Consider the following 26,158-nt stretch of genomic DNA (forward strand, 5'->3'; position numbering starts at 1 on the left):
CTGTCCGAGAATAGCTGTGACGGAGGTTGGGAGGGCGTGGGGGGCAGCGACTTGGATGCAGCCCACATCCCCCCACTCCCAGCCCCAGAAAGGAGGGAGAAACAGCACCTCCCAGTAGGGGTCGCGACCTAACGCTCCACAGCATCCTCTCTTCTCCCGCCGTTCCCTCGCCTCCGCTAGCGCCCGGCGCCCCACTGCCGCGCTTGCGCACCGCAGGCCGGCGCCATGTTGGGGTGGTTTGAAAGCCAGCGCGGGCGTCGAGCTCCGCTGTGAGTGCGGAGGAAGCTGCGAGTGAGCCGACCCTGAGGCGGGGCGGTGTGCGGGTTGGGGATGCTTTGTGGTGTCTCGCGTTGGGTAACAGGCCTGAGCTTTCGGCGGAGAGCTGTGGAAGTCTGCGGTTTTTGTTTTCCTTTATTTTTATTTTGGGGCCTTAGGGGTGAGTTAGGCCGGAAAGGAGGGTGTCTTTTCGAGGGTTGTCCCATCCTGTGACAGCCGAGAAAAGGCGAAAGGAGAGTGGCGAGGAAAGAGGAGGAGACGTCTCCTGAGGGAGGGCGCTTGTGGAGTCTCTGTGGAAGGAAGAACACTGTAGGGGGAGTGCCCCCTGGGCGAGGGAGGGTCGCGGGACGCGTCGGAGGGGTCTGACACGGGCGTCTGGGGACCTGAGGCGGCGACGGGAAGGGGCTTGCGCTCTGGGGCTGTCGCTTCCGAACATTTCTCCTTCAGGCCATTGCTGCGCTCGCCCTGGCTGCTGAATAAATGGTTTCGGAGTGAAAAACATCTCATTGAAGAACTTGTCTGTGTCTGTGACTGACGGGCGGTGGAACACCAAAGGGAGGGTATCGCCTGCTTGGGGCTGGAAAAGTTGGAATTCAGGGCGCCCCGGGTAGGGGAAAGATGCGCAGTGCTGGGGGCGGGCGACCGTCGCTGGCCGGTCGATGGGTTCCTGGTTTTCCGCTGCCGAGTAAACAAACGTTCCCTTTCCTAACTTAGCAGTCACAGAGCTATTTCCAAGAGTTGTTCTTAATTTCCTGTGCGATATTCCCATTGGCTTTTTAACGCTGAACGTTCTGTTTTTGAATCAAAGGTAGTTAAAATTTCTTGTCAATAAGTTTAACATTCTGGTCTTCCGCGTGGTGGATTTTCTTTCAGAGATTCGAACTGAAGCCTGTACGGAGGAAATGGTAAGATGTATGGGATTTGCATGAGATATGTGGGGTTCAAAATAATCCTGTGGCTGAAGTGGGGAAAAGTGGGTGGGTCCATACCCACTTCAGCTACAATTGGGTCTGTTCAGCGATTGTTGGAACCAGGGTGATGACTACATAGGGGTTTATTGAACGATTCTACTTTTGTATACTCTTTTGGGGAAAAGTTGGAAAACTTTTCATAATAAAACTTAAATTGTGCATTTTCTTTTTGTGTGTCCTGTGAGTTGAAATAACTAGTAAATGTTATCACCCACTTACGGAGACCAATACAACAGCTTTCTGGGGTTTTGTAAAATAAGATCAGTAGCCTGTTTGGCATTCAAAGAGAGAAAACATTTGGTCAGGCTTATCCAAACAAATTTACTTGAGTGAATTTAAACTTTAAATAAAAGGGATACGAAAAAGGTAAAGCTGGCTTAGTTCAGCCATTCGTCAGAGATATACCAGTATTACTGCATTCAGATAAATCAATGAGACGAAACAACTCTTACTTTATGTTCTGCCATTTGCACTGACCACGGTCACATCTCTTGTAATGGCCATTGCATGCTCTAACGCTGTGGTAGGATGATATTTTACTTTGTCTCTTATTTAATTAGAAAACTTTCGATGTTTTAAAACCAAATTTAATAGTTACTAAGATTACATTAAAAGTTGTTATAACAAACATTTCTAAAATTATAGCCAAAAATGAAACATTATAACATCATAGCATATGTTAAGTCCTCAACATTAATACTTTTTTAGTATAGGAAATCCATTGATTTAATTTTAAAAAGAATGTCATCATGGACTGAATTAGTGCCGGTTCGTTCTGTGATTTGTTAGGTTTTCAAATATACATCCTGTTATTGTACTGAGGTGGACAGGGATTCTCTCAATTTTAATAATGGAAAAACAGTAAGAAGAACACATTGAGTTGATTTTCACATTATTTAAGCTTCCTTTAGAAGAGGTGAGCTGAATCCATTTAACATAAGAATTGAAAATAGGGAGGGTGGTACCAAAAACGAAGGTCAGGAAATGATTAACTATTTTAGGAAAAGTGTATATTGCTAGCTCATTCCAGAATGAGTTTATTTACAGTTAAATGTTGTAAATGTACTAGCATTTATAACATTGAAAGTGTATATTCTCCATTGTTCCTTCTTGTTTTGAATACTTCATTTGATGGCTTTAAAAAATTTATTGAGTGCTATTATCTGCAGCACATGGTAGTAGGCTTATGATTTGAAAAATATGATGTATAGGGGAATATTAGGTATTGTGATGTCATAGAATATATCACCATAAGAGAAAAGACTGTTCATAAGTAGTTTTTAGGACTTTTTAAGAAGTGAGTACTCTTTCCTTGGTATTTTTCATGTATATTCTCAGATAATTTTTGTATACATACTTCCAGGCACATAGTAGGTACTCAAAAAATGTTTTCTAAATCATTGATGAAAGAATTCACAATAATAAAGATAACAAAAATCTACAATTCCTAACAAGGAGTGTCTGTTATAGATAATGGATTTTATTATTTAAAGAAAATTATAAAAGATTTACATATTTAGTAATTTTATTTGTATATGGTCACTATTTTAATTGGCATCTTAACATTTCGTTTTTGTATTACAGTTGTTTTTAAGGGAAATGAATAGAAATAATCCACTTTGAAAAAGCCATGGCAAAATCAAAGACAAAACACAGACTTTGTTCTCAGGAATCTTCAGTATCTGCACTGCTGGCAAGCTGCAGCCTGAGTGGTAGTAATTCCTCTCATTCTGATGGCTCGTTTCACTATAAAGATAAGCTGTACAGATCTGCTTCTCAAGCTCTACAGGCTTATATTGATGATTTTGATCTAAGCCAAATATATCCTGGTGCAAGCACTGGAAAAATTAATATTGATGAGGATGTTACTAATATGTCACAGTTCTGCAACTATATTTACAAACCAAACAATGGTATGCTTTTATTCTTTGTTTTCTTTATGTTCAGATGTTTTGAAGCATTTGAGAGATGTACTGTAGTATTGTAAAGTTTGACATTATTTTTGTTATTTTGGAGTAAAAATAACTTATTGAGATCTGGGTGTTTTTGTAAAATGATTATATAATTCTCTGTGGAACAGTAATATTTACAAGATGTTAAGAGTTTGTCCATAATAAAGCTTCCTTGAAGACAAGTTTGGAAAATGCAGTTGTTGATAAGTCAATTACTACTTTACTGAACACTTGCAGAATGACCCTAGAATAGAAAAAGTTTGTATTCAGTTCTTGGAGGGATGTGGTCAATATATTCCGGAAGAAAAGAATGAGAACAGCTGTTCTCTATGTATAATCCATGCCATCGCAGGGTTTGTAGGTGAGAAAACAAGTTATTTTTCCACCTGGTTTAATAGCGTATTTTTTTCTATGCTGCAGCCAATATTGAGTGACCAATGTTACTGTGATTGTATTAGTGTATCAGATATGTCTAGATGAAAAAAGTTGAAGAAACAGTAAATTAGGGAACACAGGAAAATTCAGGAGGTTGGAGAGAAACATGTAGAAATTAACACAGAATGAAGAATCATGTGAGAAAAAAGCACATCCTATTTTATCCACCTATACCTTTTTATGCGTTTAATCAAAGTTTTAATGAGGATAAGGGGAAAAGCAGCAAAATGCCTCTTAAATTCTTAATTCTCATTTACTGTTGGATATTATAAAATATTTGTATGTAATAAACAAAACTGTTTTGTTTTTCAGCTTTTGAAAACCTTGATCACAAAAAGCACTCAAACTTCGTATCCTGTAGAAGACAGACTATTAATGACGTAGACTCCATGAGCCTAACAACTGATGATCTATTAAGACTCCCAGCAGATGGATCATTTTCTTATACTTATGTTGGACCGAGTCACCGAACGAGCAAGAAAAACAAGAAATGCCATGGAAGACTGGGTTCATTGGACATTGAGAAGAATCCAAATTTTCAAGGACCCTACACTCCCGTGGGCAATGATAACTTTGTTACTCCTGTTATACGCACAAATATAAATGGAAAGCAATGTGGTAGGCTAAAAAACCCAAAACTTATTCATAGGACTAATAATTGCATTTCTGAATCATCTTTGTCTTTTCCCAAGAAATCGTCTTTCAAGGACAGTTCAGAACACAGTCTTGAAAAGAATTATCCAAGATGGCTCACTAGCCAGAAATCTGACCTGAATGTTTCAGGGATAACTAGTATACCTGATTTCAAATACCCAGTCTGGCTCCACAATCAAGACTTGTTACCTGATGCAAATAGTCAAAGGGTTTATCAAATATTTAAAGATGATCAGTGTTCCCCTAGACATAGTCATCAGGCACAAGGAACTTCTCGGCTTATGAATAAATTAGATTGTTTTGAATATGCTTTTGAACCCTCAAACTTTTCAAATTCCTTGAGTGATGATAAAGAATTAGTTAATGAATACAAATGTGATTTTGAACATAGCCAATGTCAATGTGAGAATCCACTTCTCCCAGGACAATCCACAAAGCCATTCAGTGGTAATACTTTGTTTATTTCTTATAGTTATTTATTTTTCTTTTTTTAAACCAAAAGAAGTGCTGTAAAGTTGACGTGATATCTGGGAGCTTTTGTGTTTTGTTTTCATGTAATCTTTTTAGAATGTTTATAATCTTCACATACAGCATTTTGTAACTAGAAAATGTCTTTTCTCCCATTTTTTTCTTCGCTTGAAATGTCACATTTTAACATAATTTGCTGTTATAGATGAATGTACATTCCAAATGATCAGAACTCTTGTTGACTTTGTGAGATTTTGCTATGCTTTACATTAATTTTTTTCTTCAAGGATTAATAGTCATCTTTTACAATTAGGTGACAAAATTGAATTGCTTATCTTGAAGGCCAAGAGAAATCTAGAGCAGTGTACTGAAGAATTACCAAAGTCCATGAAAAAGGATGACAGTCCTTGCTCATTAGATAAACTTGAAGCAGAAAGATCATGGGAAAATATTCCTGTTACTTTGTAAGTAAGTGACAATGGAAAAACTGTTTAGTTTTCCAAATGAAAAATGTCATATGAATATCTGATTTATATTTAAACGAACGGTAATTAATAATATTGTAATTCCATAGAACATAGCTTTGTGTTACTTGCTTTAAATTGCATTTCTCATTTATTACCACAAGATGGTATAATGGTTCATAACCTTAGGTACTTTATATAACATCTGTCTTGGTTACGTGCTCATTTTGTTTCATTATAAAATATTGATAAGCATCTTAATATGAGGGATTAGAACCAGAAACAATTATTTTGCAGAGTAGTGTTATGAAATTCTTGTTATTTTCTTCTGACTTAAAGCTTTTCCTCTGTTCCTCTATAGTCTCTCCATATAATGGAGTTATAAATTTCTTTTTCTTTTCTTTTTTTTTTTTTTGAGATGGAGTCTTGATCTGTCACCCAGGCTGGAGTGCAGTGGCACCATATCGGCTCACTGCAACCTCCGCCTCCTGGGTTCAAGCCATTCTCCTGCCCTCGTGCCTCAGCCTCCCTGGTAGGTGGGATTACAGGCCTGCACCACCATGCCCAGCTAATTTTTGTATTTTTAGTAGAGACGGTGTTTCACCATGTTGGCCAGGCTGGTCTCTAACTCCTGACCTCGTGATCCACCCACCTCAGCCTCCCAAAGTGCTGGGATTACAGACAGGCTTGAGCCACTGTGGCCGGCCTGGAGTTACAAATTTCTTATCATTTACTTTTTACTTTCCCTTTTAGTTGTTGTTTTCCTTAAATGATGGTACATTTTTTATTATGAGAAATGCATTATTGCTAACCCCATATCATGTCTTAGGCTTTGATAATTTATTATCTTTAGTTGTCTAAACTTTCATTCTGTTATAGACAGAGTCTATTAGTTCCTGCATTCTTTTTTTTTTTTTCATTCTCAGTTGATTGTCTCTTTTCATAATGTAGACATTGACTATAATTCCAATTTAGAAGCCTACGTCTGCCATTTTCTTGCTGTATTGCCTTGTACAATTTACTTGACTTCTCTAAACTTTAAAGATGGAGAAATAATGTCTGCTTCAGGGTTATTGTGAGGATTAATTTGACTAGAAAATGAAAATGAAGTTTCTGACCTGGGATGAGCTCTCTTATAAATTTTAGTAGTGATGATGATTATCTAGAATATTTTATTTTCTTCTTTTAGCTTCATTTCTCCATATATATTTCATATATATATGTTGAGATATATATACGTATTTTTTTTTAAACTTGGGTTGATAATGAGTTCACGTAATGCTTAACTTCTCTTATCCTTCTTGTTCCCTAGTTGCTTATTTTATCACTTGTTCTGTGTATTAATAAAGTATCATAGCTGCAATACTTTGATTTTAATTGGAACCAAAATGGGCAAGCAAGTAGCATCAGAGGTGCTTAAAATTTTTTAATGCACTTAATGTATTTTATTATTTGATAATGTAACTTCTAGTTTGTATAATTAATGTTATCAATAGTTTGGCTCAGTACCTTGCATATAGTAATTCATTTTTGGAAGACTGAATTTATATTGTGATGGGAATGTTTGTAGATAAAACTAAGGATGAATTGCTGAGAAGGAATAGATCTCAGTTTGAGATTGACAAATTATTATCAACCTGTCTTCAAAAACAAAATTGAACAGGAAGTGCTCAAGGTAGTATTTTAAGTGGTAGAGCAAAATCACAATCAGATCATTGCTTTTTTAAAGAAACTTTTTATTATGGAAAAGCTCAAATAAATTATGAAAGTAGAATAGCATAATGAACCTCTGTGTACTCTTCACCCATCTTCAACAATCTGGTAAGTGTTTTTTTAATAACAGATGGGTGGCTCTACAAAGTGTTAGCAAAGAACAGGGGAAAGGACTACCTGATAGTATGAAAGAGCTTGTGAATTAGAAATCAAATATGTCAATAAAGAAGCATGCTTATTAAGAAAAAACATCAGCATTCTGTAAATGTTAAAAAAAGATTCTTAGATATTTGAGTTCTTGAGTTACAAACATACCTCAAAGTGCTGTAAGAATAAGAGAGAAATAGGTTGAATTCATTTTTGTGATTAATAGAATTTGATTCTTGGAACATTCTTATTTTTGCTGGGGATACCCTTTCCTCTACTATCCCGTGAATATCAGGAAAGAAATGGGTATTTATTAAATGTACTAGGTACATAGAAAATTAATTCAGTTTATGCAATATGTCTGTGAGATAGACGGGACTACAAATGTTGAAACTGAAATTCAGATAAATTACTTAAGGTCATACAGTGAGTGGGACTGAGATTGCATGCAGGAATGTTAATTTCAGAATTCTTTTCCCAGAACAATCTGTCCTTTATGTTAATACCAGTTATAAAGGGGAAGTCTGTTCTGTTGCCTTCAAGTAGGAGAACATTTAACTGCCATTCTAGTAAAAACTTTTAAGAGTTCATGGGATTGTTGATTATTAGATGGTAACAATGTTTAATTGGAAAAATGTACTGTTTATTTCAAACAAGGTGAGCTTTTGGAGCATAGTCTGTAGTTCAGGCCTTGTTTAGCTGAATGCTAATATCTTCAGTTTCTTCATAGTGTTTTCTTAAAGCTTGAAGGCAGAAGCAGGGAGATAAGAAGGGGTTGGATTCTGGTATCAGTTTAGGGAGAAGAGAAGGGAATTACCATACAACATTAATATGAATCATATCCATGATGATTATTTCTTGGTGACTACTTGTATTTAAATGAGAATTCTTAAATTATATACTGTTTACTTTTTAGAAATTGGGAACTTAATTGCTATCTTGCATCCTTTAAATCCTGTTTAGCAAATCTCCTGTTCCCGTTAACTCTGATGATAGTCCTCAACAAACTTCAAGGGCAAAGAGTGCTAAAGGGGTTCTTGAAGACTTTCTAAATAATGATAATCAGGTGGGTGAAATTAAAAGTTTTAAAACTTATTAAAAGATTTATGAATAATATGTAGATACTAATTTTTAAGTTACTTAGATAATTTAAAGCAAAGACTCAAATCTTCTCCTCTCAAATACACATCATTCCTTCCAGAATTATTGATTATATTATTTTTTATAATATTTTAAATTTTTAAATTAACACATAATAATCATACATATCTATGGGATACATGGTGATGTGATACACCATGAATATACAGTGATCAAATCAGGGTAATTTGCAAACCATCATCTCAAATATTTATCATTTCTTTGTGTTGGGAATATTCAAAATCCTCTCTTTAAGGAATTTGGAAATATATAATAATTTATTGTTGGTTACAGTCAGCTGATACTGCTTTAGAACACTAGGACTTATTTTTTCTATCTAGCTATAATTTTTTTATCCTTAAACCAATCTCTCCCTATTCCTTACCTCCCTCCTACCTTTCCCAGTCTCCAGTAACCACTATTCTACCCTCTATTTCTATGAGATCAGCTAGTAAGCTTTCCCATATAAGTGAGAACTATGATATTTATCTTTCTGCTCATAGCTTATTTTACCTAACATAATGTCTTCCAGAGTCATACATTTTGACACAAATGACAGGATTTCTTTCTTTTTGAAGGCTGAACAATATTTTGTTGTCTATATATGTCACATTTTCTTTACCCTTCTATCTGTTGATGGATACTTAGGTTGAGTCTATACCTTGACTATTGTGAATAATGCTGCAGTAAACATCAGTAAACAAGGAAGTGTAGATATTTCTTTGGCATATTGATTTCACTTCCTTTGGATATATACCCAGTAGTCAGGTTGCTGGATCATATGGTAGTTCTATTATATATTTAATTTTTTGAGGAATCTTCATACTGTTTTACTGTGTCTGGCTGTGCGTGGTGGCTTATACCTGTAATACCAACACTTTGGGTGGCCAAGGTTGGAGGATTGCTTGAGTGTTAAAAAAAAAAAAAAAATTCCATAATTGATAATACTAATTTATATTCCACAAGTGATTATTTCTTAAAGGTAAGTTGTAAAGTGAAATCTTAAACCATAATAATGACCTTCTTTGTCTCTTTCTACAGTTGTTGACTTGACTTAGTCTGATTTGTCTCATATAAGTAAAGCTACTCCTACTTCCTTTTGGTTACCACTTGTGTGGAGTATCTTTCTCCATTCATTCACTTTATGTGTATCTTTAAAGGTGAATGGAGTTTCTTGTAGGCAACATATAGTTGGACAATGTTATTTTTATCCATTCAGGAAGTCCATCTCAAATTTAAGTGGGGAATTCAGTTTGTTCACATTCAAGGTTAATATTGATAAGTGAGGATGTATTCCTGTCATTTTGTTTACTGTACTCTGGTCATTTTATATGTTCTTTCTTCCTTTTTTCCCCTCATATTATCATTATGGTTTGGTAGTTTTTTGTAGTAGTGTTTTATTCTTTTCCTTTGTATATCTGCTCTACCAGTAAGTTTTATATTTCCATGTGTTTTCATGATGGTGATTATCTTTTTGCTTCCAGATGTAAGATTCCCCTGAGCATTTCTTGTAAGGCAGGTCTAGTAGGGGTGAATTCTGTTGGTTTTGGTTATGTAAGAAAGTTTATTTCTTTCATTTCTGAAGGAAAGCTTTGCTGCATATAGTATCTTGGCTTGCGATTTTTTTTTTCAGCCCTTTGAATGTATCATCCCATCCTCTCCTGGCCTTTAAGGTTTCTGCAGAGATATCCACTGTCAGTCTAATGGGAATTCCTTATATGTGACTTCATGGTTTTCTCTTGCTGTTTTTAGAATTGCCTTTGCAGTGTAACCATAATGTGCCTCTGGGAGGATGTTTTTGGCTTAAATCTACTGGGGGCCATTGAGCTTACTGGATTTGGATGTCCATATCTCTTCCCAGAGGGAAATTTTCAGCTATGATTTCATTAGGTTTTCTGTGCCTTTTGCCTTCTCTTCTCCTTGTGGAATTCCCATGATAATAACATTTGTTCTTTTTATAGTATCCTTTAAGTCCTGTAGGCTTTCTTTACTCTTTTTCCTTCTCTGACTGGGTAATTTCAAATGACTTATCCTCAAGTTCAGAGATTCTTTTGTCTATTTGATCAAGTCTATTAAGCTCTCTATTGTATTTTAAAATTCCATTCATTGAATTCTTCACTGTGTATTTTCTGTTTGGTTCTTTTTTATGATTTCTGTTTGTTGACTTTGTCGCTCATGTTGTGAATTGTTTTCCTGATTTGGTCAAATTATCTTTCTGTATTTTTTTGTATCATTGAGTTTTTTTAAAAAAAACATGATTTTGAATTCTTTTTCCACCCATTTGCTGATTTCCTTTTCATTGGAGTCTGTTACTAGGGTTATTATATTCCTTTGGTGGTGTTATATTTTCTTGGTTTTTCATATTTCTTGTGTTTGTTTGTTGGTATCTCGGCATCTTTCTGAATTATTTTCTGTGTGTTTTGTTGATGTTTGCTGTGTTTTCTTAGAACAGCTATTTTGAATTCTTTGTTTGCCAGATCATCTGCAGGTCTTTATGATCAGTCACTTATTTTGTAGAGGTTTTCTGTTTGGATTTGTCTGAAGTTTTCTCATGATTAGAATGAGGTTATGCATTTTTGGCAAGAATGCTGAAGAAGTGATGTGCTCTTCTTACTGCGTTATCTCAGAGGGCTCATTATATATTTATATCATTAATATATTGATAAGTTAATGCAATAATAGTAATATATAAGAAAGACATAATATGTAAAAACTGGTTGTATTAACTTTGAACACTTGGTTAAGGTGATCTTTATCCTTAGTAAAGATACCGATTTTCCTTGTAATTATTAAATATCTTAGAAAGCACTTTGAGACTTTGCAGATATCCTGTTTCTCCTCAAACTTTTATCTACTAATTTTAGTATCCATTTGTGAATCCTATCTTTTTTTCTATGTTTATTAACTGAAAACCTTGTTTAATGAAAAACTATCTTTTCCTTTATATTTGTTTAGTAAATTATATTAGTACAGATTCACTAATTTATTTTATTCTTGGTTTAGAGTGCAGTATAATTAGTTACGCTGCTGTTCAAATTGTTTCAGGTTAGGCCATTAGGAGTTCCTTCATGTTGGCTCCTGTGCCTTTTTACATGTCTGCATTCTTTATTGAGCATTTCTTTGAGGAGCCATGGTTCTTTGTAATGGAAAATGGCATTTAGAAACTAGGATCATTAGTTGTGCTGAGTGCTACTAGGGTGTTGTTCCTTCTAAACTATGTCAGCAGGAAGACCTAGGAAACAAGTTTGCCAACCCACATATACTCACATATGTACATTTCTTTATCTGTTTATCTGTGTACATATATGTGTATATGTGTGTACATATAAATAAACACATATATGTATAAAATCATGAGTATTGATACCTCTGATTCCAGTCTAATACTGCAGTTTGTTTTAGCTTTTCCCGTTCCCTGTTTGTAACTTTCTCCCCCTATGATAATCCTTTCATTATCTACAGTAAATTTACTTGTTTGTTCAGTCTTATTATACATGCAAAGTAGTTTTAGAATTGCTAACCCATATTCCTGTAATTAACAAATTTACTAACTAGATTACATTAATTGTATATTGCTTTTTTTCTTTTTTTTTTTTTTATAAGATAGTCTTACTCTGTCTTCCAGGCTGGAGCACAGTGGCACAATCTCTACTCACTGCAACCTTTGCCTCCCAGGTTCAAGCAGTTTTCCTGTGTTAGCCTCCCAAGTAACTGAGATTGCAGGCATATACCACCACACCTGGCTAATTTTTGTATTTTTAGTAGAGGCAGGGTTTCACCGTATTGGCCAGGCTGGTCTTGAACTCCTGACCTCAAGTGATCCACCCGCCTCAACCTCCGAAAATGTTGGGATTACAGGCATGAGCCACCATGCCCAGCTGAATATTGCTTTTTTCGTCTTTAGCCTTATAATATCATAACAAAATACTGTTTTCCAGAGTTACTTAGGTTATTTTCTTCCCAACTCCCTTTGGTGTGGTTGTGCTGTTTATTTATAATACTGTTAGTTGGTTCATTTGTCTTTGTATACAATTGGCCCTCTGTATGTGTGGGTTCCACATCTGTAGATTCAACCAACTGCAAATTGGAAATCTGGAGAAGAATAATAAACATAACAATACAATAATAAAACATAATTTAACACTGGTCCTAACTGGTAAGACTTTTAAAAAGAAATTTTAAAATATCTCTCACCGATTATCTTAAAAGAATCCTGACCATCTTATGTGTCTTAAGTACTGCTGTATTCTTTGAACACAAATAAGGTCAGGGATAATCGAGCTATGAGTATTATTTAGATAGAAGGAATGTATGGCCCATGAAGAGGTGAAAAGCTAGCATTCTGTTATAAAAACATATTTTAAATTGTGCAGAGAATACTGTATTTGAAATTTTAGTCCTTGATCAGCTGTAAAGAACATGTTGGTTTACCTGTCCTCTGAAGACCTTTCATTTACAATTTGTGATTTTAAATGTGCTAAATTAATTTGTCATAAATATAAACGTGCACTATTTATCTTAAAACAGCAGTGACTAGAAAGGATATGCCAAACTGTTAATCATGATTGTCTCTAAGTAACTTCACCTGGGGCCTGGGGATGGGGAAGTGGTGAGTTACAATTTTGATTTTTTAAAATACTTTATTGACATATATTGTTTGGAGTTTTACATTAATTTTCTATTGGGGAAATTAATACAAAATAAAACTCTTCTTTCCCTGAGTTTGGATGGTTAACTTTATACTATCATCTGTTTTAACCTTAGAGCTGTACTCTTTCTGGAGGCAAACATCATGGTCCTGTTGAAGCCCTGAAACAAATGTTATTTAACCTTCAAGCAGTACAAGAACGTTTTAATCAAAATAAGAGCACAGATCCAAAAGAAGAGATTAAACAAGTAAGCACAAACATGATTTATGAATTGAGATTTGTGAATTTGTATAAAGATTTTTTTCTACATCTTTTAATAGACCTACTTATAGTTTTACGTTAGTAAGCATGCCACATTACACATGTTGTAAGTGGCAGTAGTTTTTTTTTGTTAGGAAGTAATGTACTCACGTTTAATTCTGTTTGATTTCTGTAGGTGTTTATCTCTAAACAGATTGTTCTGTTTAACTTATGGTTATAAATCCAACATCTTATTTAGTTATGATGATGTTACAACTATAGTATCAAAGGGTTGTAAGAGTTGTTTTGTAATGCTCTACAAAATTAATCTATGTGGCCCGTCTTCTGGTAGTTATATTTGAGGAGGCCTAGAAAACTTTTTCAACATTAGATTCCTTCACATACCTTTGTCATTTGAAATTTAATTTTGTTACTGTGTGTTCATTGGCCGTTATGAATACAGTTATATCAAGTTTTATTTTAGGGCCATTTTATTTTTTCTATTTGTGTATTTCCTGGGAATTTGAAAATCTGTTTCTGTTTTAGGCTGCCATTCTATATGATGAATTTTTTCCCACAAAAGTATAGTGTTTAAGAGCATAGAGTTTATATTTTCCCAAATATGATTGTGAATTCTAATTCTGTCACTTACTAGCAAGTGCAATATTGGTGCAAATCATTTAACCTCTTTAGTTTCAGTTTCCTATTTAAAAAATTATTGATTTTTAATTGACTATATATATATTTTTTGGGTGTACAACATGATGTTTTGAAACATCATGGAATGGCTAGGGGAGCTAATTACCTCACATACTTTTTGTGGAGAACATGTAAAACCTGCTCCATTAGTAATTTTCAAGTATACGATATGTTGTTTTTAGTTTTAGTCACCATGTTGCACAATAGATCTCTTGACCTTATTCTTCTCGCCTAACTAAAATGTTGTATCCTTTGAAAAACATCTCTGCAACTCCCGTCCCCACATCCAGATTCTACATACAAGTGAGATTATTTTTCAGTATCTGTCTTTCTGTGCTGGGCTTATTTCGTTTATCAATTTCCTTTTCTGTACAGTGAGGTTGTTGAGAAGATAAATTGAGACAAACTATTATAAAGTACTTAGTATAGTGCTTGGTACATGGTAAACGCTCAGTAAATGATGGCTCATAGTTTTATTGTTATTCAGTAGATCTGTGAAATTGAGTTTTCATTAGAAATGAGTGGATCAGCTTTTGAGAACCTTCATAGTCTGCTCATTTGAGTTGTATTTCTTAATTTCTGTCCTTACATTCTAATAATCATAACGTTAATATGTAGAGTGTAATCTATCCTCCTTTCCCCTCTCATTTTAAACATCATTGAGATATAAGCCTGTTCAATAAAGTCATAATTTTAAGCCAAGACTTGATTTTTAATGGACATATGTGTAGAAGTATACTTTAGAACAGTTGAAAAATGGCTGTTAGTTGTAGTGTTTTTACAGTAAATGGAAAATAAAAATATTTAATGCTCTTTTGAAAATTATTAGAATTCTTTGGAAATGTAGAAAATATTTTTTAATGTTTTAATCACATTTTAAATACCATTTAATTTTGTAGTTATATAATATTTTTAATATTTTGTTATATTTGGTGTTTTTAATAATAGGTTTCAGAAGATGATTTCTCTAAATTACAGTTGAAGGAAAGTATGATTCCTATTACTAGGTCACTTCAGAAGTAAGTATTCTTTACTAATATGGATACGAATCCATCTTAGCCATTTCTTTGACATGTATAAAGCTATAGGGTAGAAGTAAGTAGTTTTAAGAGTAGCACTACTAGGCATATTTAAGCTTCTTGGAGCACACTGTTTAATTACACTAAAAAACATTGTTTTCTTTTAAACTTGTGCTTTTTCCTATTCAAAATGTCCTAAGGACCTAATGAGATAGCCTTAGACCTCTAAAATATAATGGATATGACTCATTTTTGAGTAGTAATAGCAACAATTTATGATAGTATTTTTGTGAGTATCCTATAACAGTAACTTGTATGAAATGTGTTTTCATATATTCTCTCTAGAATAAATTTAATAATAAATGGATCATTATTTGGAACATCATTACAGAAATCTAAAGTAGATATAATGACCTGTATATAAAGATAGGTCTAATTTTCTTAGTTACATTGTCTTAAATAATAAAATGGAGAAAAATACAAGTTGTTTCTATAATCATGATATTGACAGAAGAGAAGGGTATTTATTTTGGAGTTTGTTGTGTGACTATGAAGTGTCCTCAGAAGATGGAATACTGAACTTAGGAAATAACTAAGATTAAAAGTTTCTACTCTAGTCACACTATTTCACTTGGCTACCTTTTGTACTTTGAGAATTTGCTTAGGCTTCTGTGATCTAAGGAACTGGTGGAAAAATAAAACACTAGATGTGTAAACTTATGAATCTAATTATCACAAATGTGTATATAGTTTTCATAGTTAAAATGTATCATGTATGATTACTTTTTTCTCTCTACTTAATTTATTATCTTTAGGGTATAAATAATGCACCTTTGTTTGTAGCTTGCCATAGTACTGGGGTATAATGTTTCATACCTAATAGAATTCAGTGAATAATGATAGTAATAGCTAACATTGAATGTTTACCAAATGTCAGTATTCTAAGTGCTATTGAATATAATTCATGTGATCTTCACAACCTTATGAGGTAAGTACTATTATTATTTTCATAATACAGATCGGAGAATAGGCATGGAGTAGTAAAGTAACTTGCCCAGTGTTACATAGCTAGTAAAAGAAGCAGGATTCAGATCAGGTAGTGTGATTTGAAAGTCTGTATTTCTAACACTCCTCTCATTAATGATAGTGATGAATTATTCATTGAGACTAAGAACAGGGCCTCAGTTGATCATCTAGTATGAAGACTTCATTCTGCTTTAAAATTTGAGGTGAATGACCATGTTTTCCATTGCTCTTTAAAGCATTATACTGCACTTGTCATAGACCTATATGTGTTTTCTGAGTTAATGTACATATCCTGGATGTTTTTCCTGGTGAAAACTAACAGTAGATTGTAAGTCATTAAATCACCACAAAAATCGATACTTATCTATAAGTGCTTTTACCATTTGCTAGAATTTTTTTAATAGTAACTTTTTTTCTACTATAAGCAATCAGTAGTCTTACCTGTATATGGAGTTTCATTTTTAGAGAGAGTAAGTTTTATGTTTTGTTAGATGGCCTTTAGTTATTAATTCTGTTGTATTAACTGGAGCAGTCTTAATTCGTCTTTACTTTTCGAAAGTATTATCAGTAAGACATTTGTACTGTAATGAAGTAAGCTTAGACTTACAAAAGTTATTTTCAGTCTGTAGATTAACTGTTTTAAGGACAATTTAAATTTAATTATGTCTCAGAATTCCTTTTTCCAGGCTGCGAAATATTCTGGTTAGGTATATGGTCATCTTTTCATACTTCAAATATTTCAAATGTATTTCAAAATTTGTGAAATATTTCCAAAATATTTCAAAAGTTACTGATTATACTTTGTAGGCTTTATTGGCCTTTCCTAAGGTAAAAGTCCTATTATGGCTCTTTACATTCCTCAAATAACAGTTTTTGTTTTTAATAATTTGGATGGCTATCCAGTTTTAAGATATATTTCATTAGCCATAGGGAACTGTAAGCTAGTAGTCTGGCCTTTGTCTATTCCCTTAAATACTCAGTTTTCTTTTATTCTTCAATTAGAAATATGTGTTCTCTAGGACGACTCATTGGAGCTGGGATTACAGGTGCATTTCACCATGCCTGGCTAATTTTTGTATTTTTAGTAGAGATAGGGTTTTGCCATGTTGGCCAGGCTTGTCTCAAACTCCTGACCTCAGGTGATCCACCTGCCTCGGCCTCCCAAAGTGCTGAGATTACAGGCACATGCCACCATGCCTGGCTAATTTTTGTATTTTTAGTAGAGATGGGGTTTTGCCATGTTGGCCAGGCTGGTCTCGAACTCCTGACCTCAGGTGATCCACCCACCTCGGCCTCCCAAAGTGCTGGATTACAGTGCTGGCCACCACGCCCAGCCGAATATTTTAAAATTTTAGTTATTTTACCTCTGATTGGTTAGTAACTTTGGGCGAATTATTGTCACTTAGTCAATGAAGGTGGGAATCTCAAAAATTAACTGAAGTTGCCAAAAAAGGTGGGAGAGTTGAGAGTCTTATTACATTAGAGTAAAAGTATCCAAGAAGTGTAGAGTACAGGGAAATAGATATACATGCAGTAAATAATGCTACTAGTTTCCTTCCATCTCCTTGTCCTGGGTAAAGTGGAAGATGCAGTTTATTATACATTTATTGAACAACTACTGTGTGTTAGAGACTATAGAATAGAGTGTTGTAGTCATTACCTTTCTTCTCACCATAAATGGAAATTACTAACATTGGGGGTTATTACACAGCTTATGTTTTTTATTTTTAAATTTAATTTTGTTTTTTTTGAGATAGAGTTTCGCTTTTGTTGCCCAGGCTGGAGGCTGGAGTGCAGTGGTGCGATCTTGGCTCACTGCAGTGTCCACCTCCTGGGTTCAAGCGATTCTCCTGCCTCAGCCTCCTGAGTAGCTGGGATGACAGATGCCTGCCACCATGCCTGGCTAATTTTCTGCTGTATTTTTAATAGAGATGGGGTTTCACCATGTTGGCCGGGCTGGTCTCGAACTCCTGACCTCAGGTGTTCATATCATCAGGTGATATGCCCATCCCAGTCTCCCAAAGTGCATGGATTACAGGTGTGAGCCACTGCTTCCGGCCCTTCCTGCACATCTTAATTACTATATTGTCACTCTGTTTTTCCTTAATATCCTTCTTATTTATCAAAGATCTGAAATATGACTAATTGATGTTTTCTGAGTGGTCCTCCAGGAACTGAAAGATAGGGGAGAGAAAAACTGGAAAAATAGAGAAGGCTTGGAAAGTTAAGGGCCTCTTTTCCTGGTTTGAGGAATGATTGAGTTTTCTCCACTGAGACCTGCAATACAATCTTGGCATTATTTCAGAGAAAAATCTAGGTTGTTGGTATAACAACACATTATATAGATTTATTGAAGTAGTTGGCAGCTTCCCCTACGATCAATAAAAATGAGTTTTGTTCAGATCTGTAACTAATCCTTAAATGCTGTTTAAAAAATAGCTATCTTGAATGTAAATGTTAAAAATAATTTCTGTATTTTACTTCTTAACTAATATACACAGGATACCAAAAGCAAAGATGTCATTTCACAGAGCTGTAGTGAAAATTACTTGAAAAAAGTGTTTTTGTTAAGTATGATAAAACTGATACCTATTGTTTCTTGTTAGGGCACTTGGCAGACTATCTTAAAAAAAGTTAATGTCAAAAAATGTAATTTTTAAAGTAAATGTTTATAGAACTTTAGATAAATTATTTTAACCCTCAATTATTCAGATCTCAAGGTTTTATAAGGAATAAGTCTCAAAGTTTATTCTATATAAATTTACTTCTCATACCAATTTTGAAGTTAATAATCAACTTTATTTTATTTATTTATTTTTTGCTGTCTCCATTGGCTATTCAGTTCTTAAAAACTGGTTTATAATGTGTTTTATACTTTTTAATGAAGGGCTTTGCACCATTTATCTCGCCTGAGAGACCTGGTTGATGATACGAATGGAGAACAGTCACCGAAAATGTGAAGAGGAAAATGAAACTGTCACCACAATAAATAGTCACCACAGAACAAATAGGCATTTTTTCTATTACTTAAACTGACAGAGTAAATATAAGCCATACATTATTTTGTGGTTTGTTCAAGGATTATATATTTCTAAAACACTAAACTTGAAAATACCCATAGGTTTTGGGACCTATCTTTATTTTGTGCCAATATACTAGAATGTGAACTGCAAGGACCCACAATGTATCCTAAAGTCTTACTTTCGCCTTCTGGCCAGCAAATGTCTAATATTTAAAGATGGATGACTTCTGTTCTTGAAGCTTACCTGGATTTAACCTTCTTCAGCATCCTCAACATTTTGTTACCTGGTTCAGGATCATTAAGAAACTTACTGGTTTTTATCCAAAATCTTTTACGTTAAATAGACTTTTTTAAAGATATAGTTAGCATCACTTTTAAACAGCTTAGAGGAATATCAAAATTGTTATTGTGTATCTCATCTATAAGGAAGTCTGTTACTTTGAAATTTTCATAAATTTAATATTTAAGATACATTGTATTTGAAAATTGCATTAATAGTGGGGTGATACTGTGTTAAAAGGAACGTTGTGTTGTGACATTCAAGAGAACCTCCTCATTTAATTAGTACTTTGATTCTGTGTAAGATAATCTTGGTAATGCTTGACAGTTTCCGAACCTTTTTTTGGAGGGATATTTAAGAATTTAATATTTTGATATTAGATTGTTTCCCAGATTTTAATTTTGGGGTTAGCTCAAACTAGTGAAAACTATGACTCAATGGCCAATTGCTTTATCAAATTTGATAACTAAAACTTAAAACGAATATGGAAAATCAGAAAGCAACTCTGTATTTTAGAGCTATTTTGTAAGAGTTGTGCTTTCTTTAACACAATCTGTAGTCTTAAGTTTGTCTCTAGCTGGAACTGAACAAAGCTCTATAATTTTTACCAAGCACTTATTATTAATACTTCTTATAAGTAGTAAGCATCTTTACTAACACAAGTGAGAATTAAGTCATAAAACATAACTAATACAGCACATTATTGCCTGATGAAATTAAAGAGTACTGTGTGTATATATAACTACTACAGATTAACACTTCACCCAAATGATAGCGTTTTTCCTCAGTAGATTTATTGTCAAATAGGAATTTCTAAGCACATTGAGTCAAAGCATTTTTTCCAAGTTAATAAAGCGTTATTTACTATCTTTGTTAGAGGTGACATGTCAAACACTACAGTGATCCCTGTGGGTTTTTTGTTTTTTTTTTGCCAGTGAGTTTTTTACCGTGATGCTCTGACCAGTTTGAGTGGCAATTACCAATAGATTTGTTTTCTTTATTCTGTGGAGATGTTTTTACCACTGACACTTTTCTGATTATAGTCTGCTTCATAGAAAATAGCCTGCATAATCAAACAAGGAGTTACTTTGAAATTAAAGTATGCCTGGCTATTAAAAATGCAGATTTTAGGTGGGTAAAACATCAGGTAGGTCTGGGTGGGTCATGTTCTAGGCCTAGAAAAATACACTATTAGACAAGTTCTAAAGAAGGCAAGGAGATAAAGGCATCAGGTGGTAACTTCTAACTGAATATTATATGTTGATCATACATAATATATACTATGCCTGGAAATTATAATGACTGAAAAGCACCTATTTGATTAGTGCTCCTATTCATGAGAACATATCTCCAATACTAAATGAGATAAGCCTGTTCTAAAATCTTGTAGCCAGTATTTTAAGAAACTTGATTATGCTTACCAAAGGAACATTGTTTGTTTTCTCTTGTTTTAAATATGGAGAGGTTTAATCCTTTACCTAACAAAGGAATTAATTTTAGCAAAATGATTCATTCCAACCTTCTTATAAGAAATATCTAGGAGAGTCAACTAAGAAAAATAACGAATCTAAGTGATAAACGTTCAAGAAATTCTCTAAATAAGAGATTTATTTACAATTTTAATATCTCAGGGTTCTTTTTAGGTTTCCAGGGGAAAAGAGCAGGATAACAGTGTGGAGACTGCTAAGTTGAGAATTTAAAACAAATGAGAACATAAGATTTTAAAAATTGCATTGTGAATGTAAAATTTTTTATCAATACTTTGCTCTCTTTTAGACATATTAAGAAAATGTTAAATAGAAAAAATTAAGAAATTTTAATAAGATGTTTCAGATCTTTGAGTATGAAAAGCATAACAAAAAAGCCTAATTTCAAAAAACTATTTGAGATCAAGGGACAATGGTGTGACCAATATGAAGGGTCAAGACTGACATGTATTGTCTTTACTATCAAGAACTCTACTTTCAGTTTTTTCTCGGACAGTTAATTTCAGCTTCATAGAGATTTCTGACCAAATTAAGGAACACTGTTTTCCTGGGTTTGTTTTGGGTATATGTCATTATAGTTATGTTATTTCTTGTTGAAATTTATAATTGTGGGTTTTTTGTATTGTTTTAGTATTTAATGGTGTATAATGTGTTATTAAATTATATGTAGTTATACCAAAATATTGCCTAAAGATAAATCGTGACAAGGTCCCCTGTTTATTCCTGTGTTATAGATACATGGAATTGCTCCTGTAGATTTGAATTTTTGTTTCATTTTTTTTCTGTCCCACCCTTCACTCTCTGTATCTCAGAACATTTTTGGTAGAAGTGCTATCCAGAACTGAACTTGTCAAAAGGCAAGTAGCATGAAAGAAGACAAAAGAAGCAAAAGGCTAATAAAGTGGATAATTTCTGAGCACGTGAAGTTTCTTCAAATGTGCAAGACTATGTGTCTTCCTATTAGATGTATAAATTGGATATTTCATGCCTAATTAAATGTTGTGTTGGATTGCAGTGCCTATCATACAGTGATTGGAGTAAATTGAGGCCTAATCCTGAACACATATAGAGCATATTGTTAGATATTTTTCCTGTGATATTTGAAGTTATTATTTTCCCATTTCCTTTTTCTTTTTTTGTTTATAATCATATGTCCCTAAGATTGTTTTCCTTTTTTGGACCAAAAAAAAGAGAAAAAAAATCTTAGCTTTTCATCCTCCCAGTGTATTCTGCATTGTCCTTACCCTAGATCAGCCCCTTCTGTGTAACAGTTTTTCTCACAATGTAGCAACTTTTATCCACCCTTCAGGACCTTCACTGGACTAGTTCATTCATTTTCAAATAGCTATTTCAACCTTTAACCTCTACTGTCTTTGTCTTTTACACAGAAGCCAGAGTGACTGGTCTTGGCAAGACTCTGTTGTGTATCACCACTCTAACCTTAACTGATTTGTTTCAGCAAATTTGCTGTAGTTAAATTGCTTTACTCAGATTCTCCCAAACTTTATATGTGTAGTCTCACCTTTGTGCATATTATTTCTCATGCATGAAATACTCAATTTTTATTCTTTTGTCTAAAGCTTACTCTTACATTTCTTTAAAGCTCTGACCAAGTATTTTATTTCGTCCCTAAACATTCTAACTATCCACCAAACTGGTAAGTTGGCTTTTCTTTTTCCTTTCCCTGTCATTCATTTAGCTGTTATATTTCATTTTAATGTTTTGGGTGGTGCCTCTTATACTATGTTGTATTCCTAGACAAGGAAATGTATATCAAAATATGTTAGATGAGTGATTGTTTTATCTCCTTGATGATAGCACCTCTTATACTGCTTTACAGAATCAGGAAAAAGTAAACTACATTTTACATAGTGGTTTTAAGTATTGATTGATTGATATTCTAAACCTGGTTTCCTATATAAAGTTGTAAGTTCAAGATAAAGAGACCACATTCTTTACTTATGTGAGGTTCTGGAAATCCTTTATTTCTTTTTTAAAAACATTTTGATAACTTTTTGTTTTAATTTAAACCTTTTTAAGAGCAATTTCAGGCTCACAGCAAAATGAAGAAGAAAATAATCTTCACAGAGATGTCCCATAAACCTCCTGCTCCTGCACATGCCCAACCTCCCGTTTTCATTGTTTGCCACCAGAGTGGTGAACAATTGGTGAACCCACACTGAATCATCATAATCACCCAGAGTCCATAGTTCATGTCAGGGTTCACTCTTGATGTTGTACATTCTGTGAGTTTGGACAGATGTATAATAAACTTTGGCTCCACCCCAGTATGCAATCCTCTCAGTGCACAGGCCAGTTGGATTCTGGGGACCCCTTCCCACCTGGCTGTTTCATTCCCCTCTAAAGTACATCTAATTGCTGTTAGAAGAAGGATAAGGATAAGGACGAAGACCCATCTTAACTGCTTCCTGATGACAGGGGGCACTATTTTGGGAAAATGGCAGTCAGAGCTTCTTCATAGGCCTGTTTAAAGGTTCCTAGCAGAAGGGGCCATCATCAGAGGCTCCGGTTGCATGACCGTTTGGAGTTTGATGGCCTAAAGGCAAGAACAGACAAACCAGGTTATTAAAAAATATGTGTCAAAATGAAACAAAGGGAGAGGTAAGGACAGCTCGGAGATCCCAAGGCTTTTTACCAGTTTGCACAGGTATAGAGAGGTCAAAAGCCTGACTGGTAATAAACACTTTTACCCTTTTGCCAACATGTTGGGCTTCTGGATTCCCTTCCCCTGAGCCCAATTCTAAGCCAACCAGTTTAAGGTTTGGGAAATTAACTTTTGCCAGTGTGAAGGGTGCATCTGAGGGGAGTGTCCTGTAGTTTGGAGACACAATTACCTATCTGTGAAGAGAGGACAAAGGAGGGAAAAAGATAAAGGCTCTTTTCAAGAGTCCTAGTTCAGGATGCATTTGAAAGGGGTACAAACTGAAGAAGAAAGGCCACCCATCTAGAAAGAGGGGAGCCGGCATCCCTGGTTCCCTTCTCTTTTTAGCAGATACCCGGGGTACGTGAGAGAGAAGGATGAGCATTCTCCTCTTTTGTCCTTGTATCCCTGAGCCCTGGTGACCTTGGCAGATACCGCCATGGATGTTAAAGTGGCTTTCACTCATGTTAATGGGGCCTAGGGGGTGGGAATTATCTACTCTTCCCACATATGTTCTGTTTCCCCTGCTGTCCATAGCCTTGAATTCCCTGGACCTCATTTATGCCATGAATACTAGCATGGCCTTTATCTATGAAATGGGAAGCGTGGCTTAATTGACAGGAATCAGCCACATTCACCTGTGTTGTGCCTTTTCCATTATCTGCCTCTGGATCCCTCAGATCCAGTTTTCCTTCCTAGGGCTTTGACCTGAAGCTTGGAATTGAGTTTGGGACAGAAATATGTCTCAGGGGGATTTGCACGGACTTATTACCATAAGCCAAATGCTAAGGTGAAGCTGTGGAATTGAGTCCTCCAACAAGGGAGAGAAAAGGATGTCTTGTGATACATCCAGATAACTGGTGGCTATAGTTATACTGCTAAGATTTGGGTGCGTTGTGCTTGGCTTTGGTTAGCTCCCTTGATCTTACTTTCCCATAAAGGAAACCTCCAAGTGATGGGCATACTATTTATTCCCATCACCTGGCAGGATTTGCAGGATAACTGCTCAAAACTGGAATATTGATCCAGATTTTTACATTACCCATCCCTCTGTTCTTTCTGAGCTGCAGCTGGAGATTGCTGGTTGGTTCACAGGAACAAGTAGGGTTAGTCTAAAATGTAGGTGAAAACTTAAAATCAACTAATGAGTTTAGAATTTAATAACAAATGTATGATAAATTTTGAAACCTAATTTTTCTGTCACCAGTCCTCATTTTTGTTTAAAAAACACAAACCATCATAGGACTAAGTGGTTTCCAAAATGGACTTTAGTCTTATACTTGGCCTGATTATTTGCATAAGGTGCAGCAAGAATAATTATTTCTACGCAGTCCTTTTGGATTGGCTTTGATGGAACTCTGGTCCACAAGGAATCTCAGGTGAGACTTTTTAAGCTGAGCCCAGCCATGGGTTTGTATCCTCAAAAACCTGTGAGTTGGGTGATTCTCTCCTTTTAAGGTCCCAAGATAAACTTGGAGCTCCTAGGCCTGTTACAAAGTGACATTCTTTACTGACCCCAGGCCAGGAACCCTGTACAGGGACTGTGTAGGCAAGGGTATGAGGCCAGTTCTTCCTACAGGGCTTTTAGCAGCTCTGCAAGTCAAGATTGACTTCTTAAAGGGAAGCATACCCTTCCAGTCAAAGCCTTGGTAAAATAACCAGTTTCTCCAATTGCATACTGTTGAAAAAAAAATGGATCCTTATTGCACTGATGCAAATAACTATATTGCCATAAGTTAAGAATACTCAGATAGTTTCCAAATTTTACAGGAACCAGGCAGAGAGAAACAAACATACTCCAAATTTTGTTCACAGGAGTGTAACTTAATTAAAGGCCGTAAATAGTGCAAAATAAGTTTCCTTGACTTTGAAAAACAAAACATGGATCAGCAATGTTCCAAGCAAAAGTAAAAAAGATTTGCTTTAGTTTCCTGAGTTCAGTCCATTTAGTGAACTCTTGTTTTGCCTGATATTCATGAACACTTCAGCTCTTTTGAGTCTTGTACATTTTTCCTGTATTTCAATGTCACAATCTCCAAACTTACCAGAAACCTGTATTTGAGAGCACCTGTCACAATCCTATGGCTTATAATAAACCATCTTTTGAAAAGGATTAAAACAAGATAATAATTGTTAATAGCAAAATGTCCAGGATGGTTAGAAACAATTGACAAGGAAGTTTGGTTATCTCTGTGGTTTACACCCTTAATTATGATTGACAGCATATACTTAGACATTAGAATTTTAGAAGTCCCATATAATTTTGGAACATATATTAGTATTATTCACCAAAGTATAACCTAAAGAAGATTGAACATCATCTTGGCAATCCATGTGACTAAGTATGTCAAATAACCATGTTTACTTGTTTTCTGCATGTTTCAGGGGCCCTCTGATCCATCCAAAAAGCCAGGCATCAGGAAAGACAATTTCGAAACTGAAGTTTGATTTTGGGAAGCCTATTAAATACGTTAGAAGTTCAAAGCACTTGGTATTGTGAAATAGAATTTCATATTACCATAAGTTATTTATTTTGCCAAAATGGTGACTCCAAAATTTTAAAGAAGCAAAAACCTTTTTATAACCCTTTACAAATTTTGCTAAAGAGCAGATTAGCACCTTAAGAATACCTTGTTGTGCTTTTATTTTAATGCTAATTTAAAGAAAAAAAGTATAATACCTTTTTTGAATTTAGTCAGTATGTTCAAACAGAGAACCTCTTCTGCAAGATTAATTCTTACAATCCTTTCACCACTTGTTTGACCCTTCAGCTTTATCTTATCTAGTTTAAAACAATCCTTTATCCCTAGGCAAAAACTTACATTTCCATGCCTTCTTATAACCTTTTACTAAA

General features: G+C 34.7%; 2 protein-coding genes across 8 annotated transcripts in view; one reads left to right on the forward strand and one right to left on the reverse strand.

Moving 5' to 3' along the window:
* Positions 1–193, reverse strand: part of STARD6 (StAR related lipid transfer domain containing 6) — a 33,015-nt gene extending 32,822 nt beyond the window's left edge. Inside the window, exon 1 of the mRNA XM_054460493.2 lies at positions 109–193. The gene's annotated coding sequence lies outside the window, so the exon portion shown is untranslated. The remainder of the gene's footprint in view (positions 1–108) is intronic.
* Positions 4–21,656, forward strand: C17H18orf54 (chromosome 17 C18orf54 homolog). 7 transcript variants are annotated; one of them, XM_063653702.1, is made up of 9 exons: positions 4–291; positions 1,150–1,181; positions 2,832–3,160; positions 3,947–4,252; positions 5,070–5,220; positions 8,044–8,146; positions 12,985–13,116; positions 14,757–14,827; positions 18,741–21,656. In XM_063653702.1, the coding sequence occupies exons 3-9, from the start codon at positions 2,878–2,880 to the stop codon at positions 18,811–18,813; spliced, it is 1,119 nt and encodes a 372-aa protein (XP_063509772.1). In that variant the 5' UTR covers positions 4–291; positions 1,150–1,181; positions 2,832–2,877; the 3' UTR covers positions 18,814–21,656. The 7 variants fall into 7 exon arrangements, with proteins under 7 accessions (XP_063509772.1, XP_054316458.1, XP_054316460.1 ...); XM_054460483.2 differs by adding an exon at positions 15,975–16,056 and having other exon boundaries at positions 186–1,181; positions 3,947–4,735; positions 18,741–18,808; XM_054460485.2 differs by adding an exon at positions 15,975–16,056 and having other exon boundaries at positions 186–1,181; positions 18,741–18,808.
* Positions 21,657–26,158: the final 4,502 nt, after the last annotated feature.

Source organism: Pongo pygmaeus, chromosome 17 (assembly GCF_028885625.2).
Source record: "Pongo pygmaeus isolate AG05252 chromosome 17, NHGRI_mPonPyg2-v2.0_pri, whole genome shotgun sequence".
Classification (NCBI taxonomy): domain Eukaryota; kingdom Metazoa; phylum Chordata; class Mammalia; order Primates; family Hominidae; genus Pongo; species Pongo pygmaeus.